General features: G+C 35.6%; 1 protein-coding gene across 3 annotated transcripts in view; it reads right to left on the bottom strand.

Annotated features, from left to right (window-relative positions):
- The window catches only part of FGF7 (fibroblast growth factor 7), a 33,207-nt gene extending 17,635 nt beyond the window's left edge, over window positions 1-15,572 (bottom strand). The window contains exons 1-2 of one of the 3 annotated variants that reach the window (XM_009556893.2): window positions 15,358-15,572; window positions 14,258-14,842 (exon numbers count right to left, since the gene is read on the bottom strand). In XM_009556893.2, coding sequence (XP_009555188.1) covers window positions 14,258-14,543 — 286 coding nt within the window. In that variant the 5' untranslated portion in view covers window positions 14,544-14,842; window positions 15,358-15,572. The remainder of the gene's footprint in view (window positions 1-14,257; window positions 14,843-15,357) is intronic. The other 2 variants (XM_009556892.2, XM_054078260.1) reach the window with 2 other exon arrangements.
- Between the last annotated feature and the right edge of the window lie 470 nt (window positions 15,573-16,042).

The raw sequence follows: 16,042 nt of genomic DNA, 5'->3' as shown, positions 1-16,042 counted from the left end.
TTTTCGGTGAAAATTACTTGTGCCCTAAAAGTAGAAAGAAGGACTCTAGAAATAAGGGCTGCACACATTCCAGTGTGTTGTGATAGAATAATGTGATGTTATCTCCTGAAGAGAAGTTTTCTGTGATAGCTAAAATGTAAAAAGTCATGGAATAAAGATAACAGTACTGAACAGTTAACTGAACATAGGATTAGCTAAGTTATATGAAAAGTTTCTTTAAAGTTTCTAATGAACTTTAACACATTTCTGTTATGTATTATTGGTTTGTACACAACCCAGTTTCCTGTTGCCTTTGTTCTAATTTTTAAATTCCCATGTGTGAATCAGTGCAGTTATGTTTATTTCAATTGAATTATCATTGTTTATGTCAGCTAAAGATCTGTCAAGGGGACATACAAAAGGGAAACTATGAAGTTACAAAGCTGCCTTGGGTTGTAATCCACAGTTCCTTTCCATTGTCACCAATAACCCCACCTACGAGCTAGTTTAAAAGGAGGATTTTTGTATCTAATGCTGCCTAACTCCACCTTTAGTTACTGAAACATTCTTTAAAACCTAGCTCTTAGTGATTTAGAAGATCAAGTCTCTTAAAAAGATTCTTTAAACGTTTTAACAGAAGTTGCCCTAAAGCATTTAAATTAATTTTTGAAACATTACTAAAATGTGTATGCCTTAACAGTTGTCTCTCAGTTAATCAGAGGAAAGTATTTAAAATGTGATAGAAACTACTTCACTTTATTTACCAACTAAGCAATGTTTCTTGTGGCCCTGAACTGCAGAAGATAGAAAGGAAGGAAGGATGGAAGCTCTCCTGTGCCTGTAAGCTGCAGTAGTTACTTTTCTTGGTTCTTAGAGCACACAGGTACTACTGTATCACTATATGATAACTGTTTACAATTAAGTTATCTGTGACCAATCTCTTAAAGTATCTTAAATTCAAATCCATCCAAGCAGCCATATTATTATATTGGCAGAATTCCAAGTTTCCATGTCTGACAATCAAATAACCTGTTTGACAGACTACAGTGCAGTGCACTGGCAGAAGGGTAAAGACATACTTTTCTCTTGATCTGGAGAGAAATAGAAGACTTCATACCACTCAGGCATTTGATACCAGCTTCGGATAGGAGCCTTTGGGAATGCTTCACCTTTCAATTGCTCTGCTACCATTCACATAATTCTTATATTGCTTTTATATGTAGTGATGTCATGAAGTTTTGATGAGCTCCGTAGAAGTAACACATAAGCGATCTGTAGCAGAAGACATGGACCCCTTTAAAATCTGGAAACCAGCTGAGCTGTGATTTGTAGATGTTTGAAAACATACATTTCAGCTAATGGGCTTAAACAAGGACCTTATTTGAGCAGGGAAGAATAAAATGTTCTATGTCAGGAAACATAATAGCATGGTAGAGATTTCTTCTATGGTTTCATAGGGCTAGAGGACTTGGATAAACGTTAGTGGTTATTAAATATTAGACTACAGGATGGGTAGTGGAAGCTATATATGAAAACAAAGCGTTTGCAGCACTTACAGTTCTATGTTGTGAAGGATTTGCATTAAGCTTTTACATTTTTTGTGACTGGCAGACTCAGTTTGCAGGTCTTCTTTGATTCTGCATTGAATTTATGATAATTTCTACTCTTTATGGTACTGTTCTCTCCTAGTGTTTGTGAAATAAAAGTTACTCTGTAGTACTGAGCTCAGTCAGAGATTTTAGAACTACCTTGAAGCCCATGAAGTCACACCAGCACAGAGCCTGGCTGTACCCATAGTGGTGTGTTCTAAAAAATATGTATATATATATATATATATACCTGTTCTTGGTAAAGAATTTGCTATGCTTTTTGCTCTGACTGAAACAATTATGGCCATTCCAAGTATTTAAGTGAGGAAGACTTTCTTTGCATAAAATATTTGTGACTTCAGCTGTCAAGGAGTTTGCAACAAGGAGCAAAAGTACCAAAGCTGACTGAGAAGATGATTGTTTTCTACCACACCAAATAAAACAAAGTCCTTCTGCTGTTCTTAACTTGGTCTTTCTATGCTAGCGTAATTCCTCCATGACTCTCAATGTATTCTTAATTTGTCCATGATTGCAAATCATATGCTATAAAAGAATTTTACAAAAAGAGGTAATATTTCTACTATTAAATATGTATTCAGTACAAACAGTATTATCAGTTTCCACTCAGTATAGATATGCAGATCTGTGGTTTTAATATAGTTCCAAAAAACATAGACTAAACTTCGGTTTATATCTTTCTTACAGAAATCTAAATTTGCAGATATATTTGAGGAGTAATAGCTAGCTCTTTCTCAAGTCTAATATCCTATTGGGTATATTCTGGTGTGTTGTGCCCGTATCTCCCATATCTCAAGTAAAATAAGTAGAGATAATAATATTACTCCTGGATAGTTGGGAAGATACAGATAAGTCATTCTGACTTAAAAGTCAGGAAGAGATTCATGGTGGAATAGGAATCTCATTTTTCTTTATGCCCAGTCTGTTTTACTAATATTATGAAATCATATCTTAAAGTAAAAACACATGGATTTGCAGAAGCGATAGTTATTATTTGGAATCCTTTTAAATTAACTCCTCAAGTCATTGATAGGCATCAGTAACAAAACTCTTACTGATTTCCAAAGAGCCAGGCTTTACAAATGACAAGTATATGTCTTTCCTAATATGGGTCTTTCAGCTCTTGAGCAAACTTTCCCTAATGAATCACAGAGTTAGATAGCTTTTCCACCAGTCAGTAACTTAACTCCTCCGCAGCTGTGCAATATTTTTTTTACTTTCAACAGCAACTCTTTAGACTGTTAATGATAGTTCATCAGTAAGTCAGTATGAATAGAACTGCCATGTTTTGACTGTATGTTGAAAAGAGAGGAAATGCTGTACTTCTCAACAATTACTTTCTCATGTTGATCACATCTCTGTGTTGTTGAGAATGTATTTAAATCAAATATTACACACACAGAGAAGGAAATATTTTTTTTCTTGTAGAAATCGCTGTTAATGCAATAAATATGGCACAATCTGATAGGGCTCAAATCAGACTTTTTTGTACAATATCACCCATGAGGTAAATTGCAGCACATGTGATTATAGTAGATGATGTATATATAATTCTTTAGGGATCCAGTAACAGAGGCTCATTTGCAATGCAGCTGCCAGATAGCTGTAAAGAGGAAAGGAGAAAGAAACCATCCCACTGTGATGGGTCTTGAGCTAGAAAAGAGTGAACTCATGAAATGAGAGCTGTTCCTGGCAATTCTACTTTCCTATGCTGAGTTCAGCTGAAAGTACCCACAAATGCACTGCTCAAGTGTGAACAAGAAGACAATGTAATAAATTGTGAGCCAAAATCCTCAATATTGACTCTGCTGTATATAGGCAGAAATAGCCTGCGTTTTCCTGCATCCCCTACAAAGAGGTGATCACCTGCACACTAGCTTTGGAATTCACATAGTTAATTGTTTGAGGAAATAAGCATGATCACCTTTATGTACCTTTGTACAGAACTGATAGTTGTCAATTTTGCCGTACTCCGAACAAAATAGTATCACAGACAGAAAAATGTGACCAGCTAGTGTGGAGAGGGAGAAAATATTTTTTTAATGTCAGTCATACATTTTAATTTAAGCCTAGCAGGAAAAAAAAATGTGTATCTTATGAGTGCAAGATGATCACTGCAAGTGATTAGGAGAAAGTCAGGAAATATGGATTCCATTATTTATTTTGTCTCACACAGTTGCATAAGAGTGACTACTTGCGCACTTTTGAAACTGTCATCTGAAATGATTTACAAGTGTAAAAGTAGCATGTATATGCTGTGAGATTTAGGTTTAAGTATTGCTTTTTGAAATGTAACTTGAAATGTCCTTTGACATCACTTTCAGAGAAGTGTCACTCGGATGTCTACAGATCCTGTCTGAAAAGGACAATATACAGAATACCTACTTCAGTTTATAAAATCTATTGTTATATACGAAGTCATGTTTTGGCAAAGTTAGGTGTTTATTACATTCCAAATGTTAAACAGTTTTGAATAATTTCCCCAATAATTATGATAAATGTATCTTCTATCACTAGATCATTTTCTGTTTAAATGATATAGGCATTGGAACGCCTCACATTCTCTTAATCTGATGGATCAGAGCTGGGCTAGTCACCACCTTACTAAATGTAGGGGATTTATGCCTTAGATGTTATAAATCACATGAAAAGTTCTGCTTTTGGTCTAGTTTGGTCTGATGCTAGTTTTATGATTTTGGTATAGTCGGGGTTTGCTTCCCATGTTCCTTCTGGATGAAAGTGCCATTTCAGAAATTCTTTAAATCATATAGAATGTGTCCTAGATAAATATGATTAAAACAGATAAATTCAAATACAAAATGCTGGATTACTTAGCTAAAAAAATTAGCAGAGCTTAATTACTTTGAAAGATGTGATAATATTTTTTTCTTTAATATTGTTGTGTGACAGTTATGTTCAGTAATATAGCCGGAATTTCCCAAGTCACACGTGTAGTCAGAGGTGAAGGCACATTAAGTAATTTTGGCTTCTTATTTATAATCAAGCAGCCTGAGTACCAGTTTGCTAATCTGAACATTTTGATCAAAAGAGGTGTACAATAATTTAAAAGAACAGTTTTATTAATAGCTGTATTATTTTCATTGCTCAACTTAAGAGGCATTTAGAGGCACAAGTATAAGCAGCCTAGAACTCCTGCCATTTACCTTATAATTTGAGCAGACTCTCATAAGACTACTCTCAAAATTCATGTAGCATTTGGTTTCCTTTGAACTAATAGATATTAACTACAAACTTCAACACTAATTCCCCAAAATTTATGGCTGTTACACAGTTAGTAAAGTAGGAAAACATGCTTGGGCTGTCCTTTACAGCCTTAATAAGAAAGAGTGTTTTCTAACTGCTGAAACAGATGCTTAGAGGGAATGCTCAGCACTCTAAAACATAGTACCATAAAAAGAGAGCAAGAGGCTCAAAACACCTGTGTAGTTGATTGCATTGGTAAGTGGGAGGAAGGAGAACGCAGCCAGCCCCTCGCAGCTGGCCAGCAGCAAGAGAGGAAGGTTCCTGCAGGAAAGGGGCTCTCCATGGTTTTCATGTCATCTCTTATCTGATGAGGTAGGTGACATTATTTGTTTCCTGAATGGATAAATGGTCTTTTTGGAATCATAATTTGGACATAAGGTATAAGAAAGTTTCTTTCTTTTTTACTGACTTGCATACAGTGTCTTAGAGTGCCCTAAAGAAGACTTTGCTTGCCCTGGAAATTATGTAACTTCTTATTTGGTTTTGGTTCTGAGTCTATGCTGGAAATATTGACCAGGATCTCCATACTGAGTAATAGATGTAAAAGGTCAATTAGAAGACTGGAGTTTACTTTAATTGGAAGAATGTCTTCTTGTGTCACCAGTTAGTTTGAAAATAGCCTCTTGAAGATGTTTCCAATTTAGTTTTTGATTAGTAACAACGTTTGTAAGCAGAATACTGTTTTGAGTATTTGTCATGCTTTCAGTTCCTCTGTTGTCAGAGATGTGCTTAATACATGGCAGAGATTTCTATTTTGTGTTACGCTACGGCACAGAGTTGATAAGATGATGCTAAACCAATACAAGTGCTGGGAGGGGAGTTCAGTTGAGATGAATCTCACTTTAGGGGTCAGTGTTTGTTCCTCCCCTTGTGTAAAGGTGTAGTATTAGAATTTTCTGTGCTATCATTGGAAAGTGATATAACTGTGATGACTTCAAGGCATCTCAGATGCAGTTTCCCCACATAACCAAACATAAAGGATGGATGCTGAGGAAGATCTTGTACTGGGCATTCCCACAACACAAATCTGTTTTTTGTTGCACGGTGGCTCTAACAGGCAAGTCTTGTTATTTGAATCACTATGTGCTGGATTTACATAATTAGTTCCCTAAATGCTTGTAAAGTCTCACCATTAATCGCTCAAGAACTGCTTGGATCTCTTTGTATCAGCTTGCACGTTATGCACAGTATTTAAGCTGCATAGGCTGTTCCAGAGGAAATAAATTAGCATGATGGAATTGGAGTTGCTTTTGCTGGTGAAAGTTGTGCTTTCTAATTGTCCTGGTACTGGCTGCACTCTCTGGGATTCAGTTATACTTTCTATTTTACTTCAGAGTTTCTGTTCTTGTTTTCAGAAGGTCTTTGTTGCAGAAGCTACACAAGCACTGGATGGAATCAATCCACTCCCCCTCTGCGCTGCCTTCTTGCCTTGACTTTGCTAGATCCACATTTTCCCCCAAATCCATCTGCTTAGTGGTTAGCCTGAGAACATTCAGTAGTTCACGTAGACTACTCAAAGGAAAAAATCTATCATCACAGTGCCATGTTATGCCTGTGTTGTGCAAGAAGCCAGAAAACCCTTCTATTGAGCATTTATGCACACCTGACAAGCATCTAAAACTTGGCATTTGGCACTACATGACTTACAGCTGTGCAGACAGCCAGACCACAGAACTATGGCAGCAGTTCACCTCAGCAGCTCTGGGACTTCAGCACAGGTTCACATGCAACCTGTTCTGAATTTGGTAGAGATTGTGATTCTGCCCCCTCATATCTTCAGTTCTCCAGATAATAGCTATGGTCATCTATAATAGTTTCTATCTCTGACAATCATATACTTCACTATTTATATTTTATTTCTGTAAACAATTACTTCTGATTGAAATATCAAAACCCACTTGTCATTTAAAGGTCATAATAAAAACTTATAAAATTATTGCAGGTTATTAATGAAAGTATGCTTACTGTTAGCAGGTGACTTTTTCTGTTTTGAAATACATTACCTTCTAGTTAGACAAATATCAAAATCCCAAGGTATCCAAATTGGTAAGAACAAGTCTGATCAGCTTTTTACAGTCTATAGCAACGCCCAGTGTCTATTAGCACATTAATGAAGCAAGCCAGCTCACCAAAAATGGAAGTAAGGTAAGGCATGTATGCTATTAAATGTTAAAGTAGTAATGCTAGAAATCTCCTTCAAAAAACCCCACAGGTAATGAGGTTATTCAAAAAGTGCTTTGATTGAAATGATGGAGATGAATGATATTTGTAACTCCCTGTTTTAGAAGTTATTCTTGTTATAAATGCTATGAACTGGGCGGGTTTTCTGTGGGTTTGTTTATAGTTTTGCAGTGATCTATCAATGTTCTGAGTGTGCTTAATTTTGAAAGATTGCATCTTGAAGGAAAGTTTTAGTGTTTTTAAAGAGAATATCTAGACTTTTTAATCATTTCAGACTGTTGTTTTTCAATTATCAGATTCCCACTGTAACTTCAAAAAAGCAAATGCTTTGTTGGAATAAACTGACATAGTTTTGCCAATGGTACATGGGATCTACGTGTCTGATTGTCTCGTTAACCTGTTTAGATTGTTGAAGTCTTCTGGTGACAAACTGTGCAGGTACTAGATTCGTGTCGTAGGCAGCGTGTAAATACTGTGACACAAATCTCATTACAATGCATGCATCATTTCGTTCTTTGTTTCAGAAGCTAAATAATAGTCAAGGCAGAGCGTATTGATTGCATCGGTATTTTTATTGCTTTTTTTGTGTGCTTTATGAAGTTGTGGGCCACATCTGTGAATATCCACTTCCAACTTTTCAGCACCAATTGTTCCAAGGAATTTTTTCCATTTGTATAAATGATGTCATGTGTTATGAAAGTTTTAAAATGTGACAATTCAGTGCTATGATTGTTAACCTCTATTATGTTATTGCCATAGGAATTTTCACTGTTAACTTTTTCTTACTAATGTTTCTAAATTACATACACAGAAGGCTAACTTGACCTTTCCATAAGCTCATATCCAGAAATAAAAATTAACAATAAAGTCAAAGGTCAAAAAAGACAATTGAAATACAGTTGCCAAATATAGTCATAGACAGTCAATTATGCAATGAAAGCAGTGTGCCACCCAAGAAGAGTAACAGCCTGTCTTTGCCTAAACTTATTCTGTTTTGATGAGGAAAGTATTCCAAAATATACTACCAGTTGGTACGTTTTGCAGCGTGGAACAGTATGATTGTGTGCTTTAGGATGCCTTGGTCTTCTTGAGCTTTAAGGAAGACTGAGCGGAAAACTAGCTTTATTGTGTACTTCAGGATCCTAGAAATCTAAAGTAAAATCACTTTCACATAATTAATACAGAAAGCTGGAAGCTGGGAGAGAACCTGGATTTTGCTTTTGTTTTGCAAGACTGACCATATAAGGAATTAAATTTTCTACCAAATTCGATTTGCCTATATGGAAAATTGCTTCCTTAAGGTTTATTTGAGCTCTGTGTTTTTCTCTCTAGCTACTGACTTCAGTTATTTTAGTTAATATTCTATTAGTCACTATTCTGTAATAAAAGTATTTGATATCTATAACATTAACCCACAGTTCTTTGGAAGTCTGGAAGTTTTTTCACTAACAGATTTTAGAGCTGTTTACACAGGGGCAAATAATTCTTTTTTTCATAGAGGCACAGAGAGTTTGAAGAATTTTCCCAAAGTCTGTAAGCAAATTGCTTAAAAGTTTGGATTAGCCTCAAGTCTCTTGAGTCTCAGGTCAGGGCCACTTCAGCACATTTTCTTCAGGATGGAGCAAGAACATGTTTAATGCTACAATACTGATTTTTTTTTTTCCACCCAGAAATAGTAAACAGTGGGGGAGAAAGCTGAGGGGAGAAGAGGCTGCAATTGAGCAGTATCCTCTAACTGCTTCTGCTGTTGGCTGCTGGGCTTGAGTGATGGTTCCATAAAAATGTAACATTTCTCATTTCTGATAAATCTCAACCATGAGAGAATCAGAAAAACTGCCAAGTCACAGCTGGATTAGAAACCTGTATCAAGGGCAACTGAATCAGTTTAAGCACATTGTGTATAGATTCGGCTTAAATGTTTTTCACTACTCATATTGATTTTAGCTCATTCCCCAGTTTTGAAGCACACACAGGCAGACACAGCCCTGTTGGTGTGTGTTAACTCGTGAAGCTGCTGCCTGTGCCTGATCTCAGAGGTCTGATTCTCCCCTCACAGAGTTTATACAATCACTTTGCCTTCAGAGTGAGAAGAAAGTGAGTGTAAACTGCTACCATTCTGACTTTACACGTTTTGCAGCTGGTAAATACCACAGAATAGACAAGGTGATGAAGATCCCGGGGGGTGAATTCAGAAGTGATGAACCGTTGTAATTGTTTTTCATGGCACTCTCGTCATACTGTGTCAGCTGAACACTGATTTGGACATGGATATGTGAGATCTAAAGAATCTTGCTGCAGTGGTTCAAGAGTTTATTCTCCTTTCTTCTCCTCACTTCCCTCGAAGGGTACTTTTATCAGAAAAAGTCTATAGAAGCTGTAAGAGAGGCATAACTCGGCCACTTCTGTTATCTGCATCTTTACTAAAACCCATCTTCATCTGCAGTTCATGGGAAAAATCTGGGATTTGTGATGAGGTGTAGGCTAAGGTATAGGCATAGAATGTCTTCTGCTGGCTGAAACTTGAGGGGTCCATACCATGGGTACAGAGAAGGACCGGGGAAGTCTGTTATATTTAGATCTGATTAATTACTGTAGAGGGGAAAAGTCATCCTTGGCACTGAGGCTTTGTGTTCAGAGGATACACATATGCTGCCATTTGAAATAAATCTCTGTTATTAGCAGTGCTAATGTGAAGCAAAAGAGCTTTCACATTAGTGAAGGTTTGTCTTCTCCCAAAACCACCTTATTTGTTGAACCAACAGCCTCTTGAAAAATCAAGAATGCAGTTGCAAAGACAGGCTTTGGTTGGTTGGAACACACATAACTCTTAACTGAATCTGGTACACCAATACCTGCCTTGAAATATCTGATTTTGAGATACTGAATCTTCTTGCTCCTCTATGTAATATGTATTTAAGCAAAAGAAATAAACTTTATATAGTCACAAAACATACATACCTATATATATATAAAAAAAAAGTACTGTTAGAAATAATTTTAATTTCTAAGCAAGCTTGGGTATTTAACCACTAAGTTGCATATAAAGTGTGTTTTGTCATCAGTTGGGGCTTAGGTTTGAACAGAACTGAGTTAGAGTTCATTTAATATTGCTAAAAACTGTGACTTGTTGGATTTTGTTCAAAATAGTAGTTTTCCAAGCTAAAAATTTTGATCAAGATTTCAGCCATTTTATCCCGAGATCTCAATAGACTGTCTTATTTTTTTTTATTTTTTTTTTTTACTTTTTTTATTGGTTTTATCTGCAAAGAGGAGGAAATAGGCACTTTCTGGGTTTAGAGCACACATGGAATATGATAGGATCAGACATCTTAGGATTCAGGTTCCGGGAAGGCTTTTCCAGTAACTAAGAGACCCTTTGAAGTCTTGAAAATGAGATTCCAAAGGCAACAGAGCGTGGAAAGTCCTAAAACATCATCCAGTCGTAGTTGTAAATCCTCTTGGATAGAGTCAAAATAAACTTTGATTTTTGCTGCTTTTTTCTGAACAAAAATAAAATCTGGCAAAATTTATAAACACAAACTGAAATGAAAGGAGGAAGCAGTAAGAAGGAGACATTTGTTTTTCTGTCAAAGATAAAGAGTTCAATTGCCATATTATCTCCAAGATATTTTCATTCACTCTCACTTATTACCATCATGAATTCAAAAAGGCTGTTTTCTGTCCTCAGATTATTTTACATGAACAAGATACAAAAATTAGTTTTTAATAAAAAAAAAATAATTTAGGCTTGGATGAGGTATAGTAAGTGACTGTCAAAGAGAAAGTTTTTTATGGATAATGACAAGTTTTTCTGGGTGACCTCATCTCTTGGCTGCTTCCTAATTCTTGCTTTAGTTTTTCAGTATGTGACTCAGTTCTCACTCTGCCTTTTAATTCTCAGAATAAAAGCAAAGCTGGCAGGTGCAAAGTGATTTCCTACTTTTAGTGGAGATCTCTCTCCTCTGATTTTCCCAGTTTACTCTTGAGTTATTAGCTTTATGTCCACCAGAAGGCTCTACTGCTTTCTGAAACGTGCACAGAATAATATTCTTAGGATACCTGATAAGCTCATCGCTGTTGTAAACAGGATTCAACAACTTGCTTTCACTGAAGCACTACACACATCTTTCTTGGACTAAACAACTCAAGTTTTGAAACAAATGAATTACAAATGCAGAGTAATTGCAGTTGGTGAGTGAGGATTTGGTTCAGTATTTAATTTTGCCATGGAATTTCAACACAGACACATTTATTAGAGTGACTTTTTGAATTAAAATCTTAGGAAATTTTAACACTTGCATGTTTTTGCTGTTATTTATATAGGATGTGTGTATATATATTTTATTCTGTAACCTACTAGCAAAGTTTGAAGTGCAGACACCCTAATTCATCACTGTCTTGGCATTCTTACAATTATAGTCTTGACAGATGAGAGAAGCTCTGTGAATTTTGGCACTCGCCAAAGTTATGATGAAGTTATCATTCTACAGACATTTCTCAATGTGGATATTGCTCTTCATTATGATGCTTCACAATTCGTAGCCTGAAAACAAGTAGCTGACTGTGTGCAAAGCTGTTGGTGTGGCTTCCTTTATGAAGCTAAGTTAGCATAGTTAAAATACGAAATTTCTCTCATTTTCATTTTGGTAGCACTTTAGTGATTCAAAAGGGGAAAGGATTACTTTTACTTATTATGTAAGTGGAAAAAAATAAGAAGATGCTTCTCAGAGCAATGATTTTTATACTTTTGTTAATTTGACTCCAACTGTTCTGGGATTCCATCCTGAGAAACAGGTCTGATGTACCTTTTACTGACTTTCAGACCTGGAAGTCGCAGAACAAGAATGTTTGAACACCCAGATTAATACATCTTTGTAATGGGTATGATTTTAAAATTATATTTTTCAGAGACCTGTGATAAAATTATCCTTTTTGGTCTACTAATATTAAAAATTTTGCTTAGGAGAAGTGTATTGGTCCAGGTGGAATGTTTTGTGCCCTCCCCATCTTCTTATTTTTCTATATCCATCTTCAGAAAAGCTTCTTGCATATCTTGTTGAATAGATGATACCATGAAAAAGCGTTTTTTCACCATTTCTCAGAAAATCCAAATTATTAATGTTCATTTTCTAGTCTTCTTTGTCTATATTTCCCTGTTCTACTTGTCCAACAAAAGCATTTGAATATTACTTCCTAGTGTATTACAGGTAAATTACAGCAAAATATTTAAATTTAAGATGGTGAGAGACTTTCCACATACTTAAATTAAATTTTTGGAGGCAGTTCATCAGGTACCACATCAGCTACTAGATAAACCATTCCAGTGTTGTATTTTTCTCCTGACACTCATTGCATTTACCAGGAAAATATTTCTTTTTTTTTTCACTGCAGCATAAATGTAAGGGTTTAACAAGTCAGGGCTGCCTTTCTGTGATTTGTAATAAGTTAGTCACCACCACTAAATCTTCTTAAAGTGTTCAGAAAACTACAAGAAATGGATTGCCTTTAGCACAAGGTGATCTGATATCCTCTAATGGGTTTACTAGAGAACGTTTCAGGGTGTCATTAGTGTGCTTCAGCAGCATGGGACCCTGCAGAGAATTAGGAGCCTTTACTTGAAACTGAAATAATGCTAAATTACTAAGAAAGATTTTTACTTAACCATTATGGAAATTTAAAAGCATATTCACATAATTATTCAGGTCTCTGTGCTCTCATAATCTTTTTATACTGTTTGTAAATAATTACAGGGAAAAAAATGGCTACTGTGGATATTCGCTTATCTGCAAAAATTTAGAAGAAACTATTTCAACAGTCTATAACAGGTTTTTTTGCCAATGATTTTCATGGGAGCAATATTTCACTTCAAGCCTCTCCCTATGGATCTTTATTGTAGCAATGTCTTCCTGAAACTCAATGGGAGTCTTCTTGAATATGGACCAAATAATTTATTTGGCTGCTGGCCATGTGTTGCTTTCAGAGGAATATGGTTATTCACTACGTAATAGTGTAGGAAGAAAGGAGACATATGGAAACAAATTTTAAAGGAAACAGCAACATTAGTCAACGAAGTTTTAGCCATGCAAGTTGCCAAGCACTTAGTGTAGTCATGAAGTAAAGAAATAAATTATGAAGCCCACTAGCCAGGCGCTTAGCATGCAAAAGTGCTGCTCTTGTAGAAAATAAGCAGTCAGCTTCAGCTGAAAGCTGCATCACACTAACAGTTCTTGCAGTTTGATTTATTGATTTCTTTTGTTCTTGCTCTTATAAAAAGCACAATAATGCGTGCAACCTACATTAAAACTGTGTTTAATAGCATCCGTGGAAATATATTTGTCTTTTCAGTTGACTACAAGAATATCTGTGACCCATTTTCCTTATAACTTTGTTTTGAAATATGCAGTATAATCCTATTTTCCTGTACCTTAATAAAGTAATGTCTTTTCAAGTAGATGTCGTGTTTCTTTAAATAAGCAATATACTTGTAATAAGACAAAGTGGGAAAAATACTGACTGTAAAATTGATGCCTTTAAGTGTAAATGGAACATATATAGGTATTTGTGTGAAAAACACATGTTTGTCCAGCAATTCTTTTGCTAGTTCTAAAATAGTGTTTGGTACAGCTTTGCAAAATATAATATGTTCATTCTCTCTAGATGAGTCATGTTTTTGGAAGAAAAGGGAGAGATTATTTTTTCAGCATCATGATCATTGTAATAATGAACTGCAGAAACTATAATAGATTTTGTTCCTGGCTTGGCAGACTATCTAAAAGATTTTGCAAGAGAGTTTACATAATTCTTTCCATTGAACTTTCTAGTATTGCATACGTTTTAATTGTTAACTCGGACACACCAAACTTTTAGGTAGGTTGTGGACTATATAAATGTGGTTTAATGTTTTAAAAGTATTTTATGAGCAGAGATTGTGGTTATACGTTTTCATACTTACAACTTTAATTCACTTGTTAAAATAGGCTCTCTGTTTGCTAATAGTTACCAGCTGCAACTAATACATTAGCAGATCTACAATGTAGCATTTAAAATGACGCATTTCAAAATCAATAACAAATGTCCTGCTGTAGGATTAATTGGAAAACTTGTCTTATACAAATGTCAGCACACTGTACAAAATTCTTTTGAAATTACAATAAATCAAGGAATAGGAAACAATAATGTGTAATTTTCTAAAACCTAGAAATGGGAAGAGCAAAAATATTACTTACTGTAGTTGTTGTTTGCTTCTCTTGTCCCTTTTACTTTGCCTCTCTTATCAATCCTCATATACCACTGAGTTCGACAGAAAAGTCTTCTCACTCTTACATCCCCCCCTTCCATATAATCATAGCTTCTGGTATGTCGCTCAGGGCTGGAACAGTTCACATTTGTAGCCATTTGCTCTGGAGTCATGTCATTGCAAGCTAAAGATATAGTGCCCATTAGAAAGATAATGTAAAAGTATGATCTGTAGAGCAAAATTGGCAGGATCCATGTCAGTATCCATTTGTGCATTATAGTGCAGTGTTCTGGGTGTTCATGAACAACATAATGAAAATTAAATCTGAAGTAGACTGTTGGTCTTAGGTCACCGACCTGCCTTCTGTCTTTGCGAGTTACAGATTCATTTAAATGAGATTGTTCCCTCTTCTAGAATTCTGATCGTTATTCCTTAATAGTTAATGGCGAAACAGAAGAGCTTCTTAAATATCTCTTCAGTCAGAATATCCTTTAGAGACACAAGTTATAAAAACCTTTGTCGTTGTGACCTTCTGTACTACTTGAATTTGCTGCTTGCACTGAAAGTAAAAGATCTGTGAGAAAAGGTGTGTAAGTCTTTATGCTCAATTTTTACAAAGGTGCAAGGATACATTACGCTACTGAAAAGCACTGTATATAAATATATCACGTGCTAAGCTGTTTTTTTAAAATATGCAAATATATACACAATAGCTATCACTCACACAACTTTTTACATACGGAGACATTTAATCTGATTGTAAACAGTTGGTTTTCAGTCTTAAGTTGTTCCAAAAATACCCCCTTGAATCAGTTGAACTGCTTTCTCATTCATGGTAAAATCCTGCTGATTACTTCATACCTATATATTCACTATTAGCACAATATACCAGATAACTTTTCTCTAGTTCAGATTTCAAAACAGACCTCATAGTCTTAGCCCTGTACTTTTTTCACTCCTACCCTTTTCAGTTTATTAGTAGAAATAGTTTTCTTAATTCTTTTTTAGTATCGAGCGCATAGAAATGAAGATAAAAGTTATTAGCTATTAGAAACTGCTGAATGTTCTTGTAAAGGACAGATAACTTACTTGTTCCTGTTGATAAGAGCCGGATGCCCAAGTATTCCATTTCTGTTGTCTGCTTTTTGCAACATGAAACACACTACTGTGGCTACAAACTTTCGCAGCTCAGAAAGACTCCACCAGAATTATAATTGTTTCCATAAATCAACACGCTGGAGAGATGGTGTGTATGTGCTTATGCGTGCGCGTGCATGTGTGTGGTGAGTCTGTTGTTCAGTCCTTTTCGATAAATACCTTTGCTGACCTCACTTGGAAGCAATTAGAATTTAACCAGTCAGCTGTCAGTTGAATGCACGAACAAAAATAAAAGGAGACTTGCATTGTATCGTGTCCAATGGTCATCAGAGGGAGCTATGTACATAGTTTATACTTTAAATCTCCAAGAATCTACTTTCTAAAAACATATATTCCACGGTGTGTGAATGGAGTTGCTTTGCATGCTAGCTAATGTTTCTGTGCTTTGATTTAGGTCAGAGTTTTTCTGTCTTAAAGAATTCCTCCTTCCCTCTTTTATACTCACACACTTATCTCGGTTTGCTTTCAAATCTCTTCTGCATTTTGGTGGATTTGTAGTCTGTTTAGTACCTCTCTGGTGGATATATGAAACATGTGGGTCCATTATGTGCTGTGGAGAAGGCTGTGCTGTGACCATTATAGACCATGCAGTATGTTTTTACCCCGTGGACTTGAA

The sequence above is a fragment of the Cuculus canorus genome, chromosome 12 (genome assembly GCF_017976375.1).
Source record: "Cuculus canorus isolate bCucCan1 chromosome 12, bCucCan1.pri, whole genome shotgun sequence".
NCBI lineage: Eukaryota > Metazoa > Chordata > Aves > Cuculiformes > Cuculidae > Cuculus > Cuculus canorus.
Note: the sequence above shows the minus strand (reverse complement) of the source record. Positions and strands in the feature narration are given on the sequence as shown.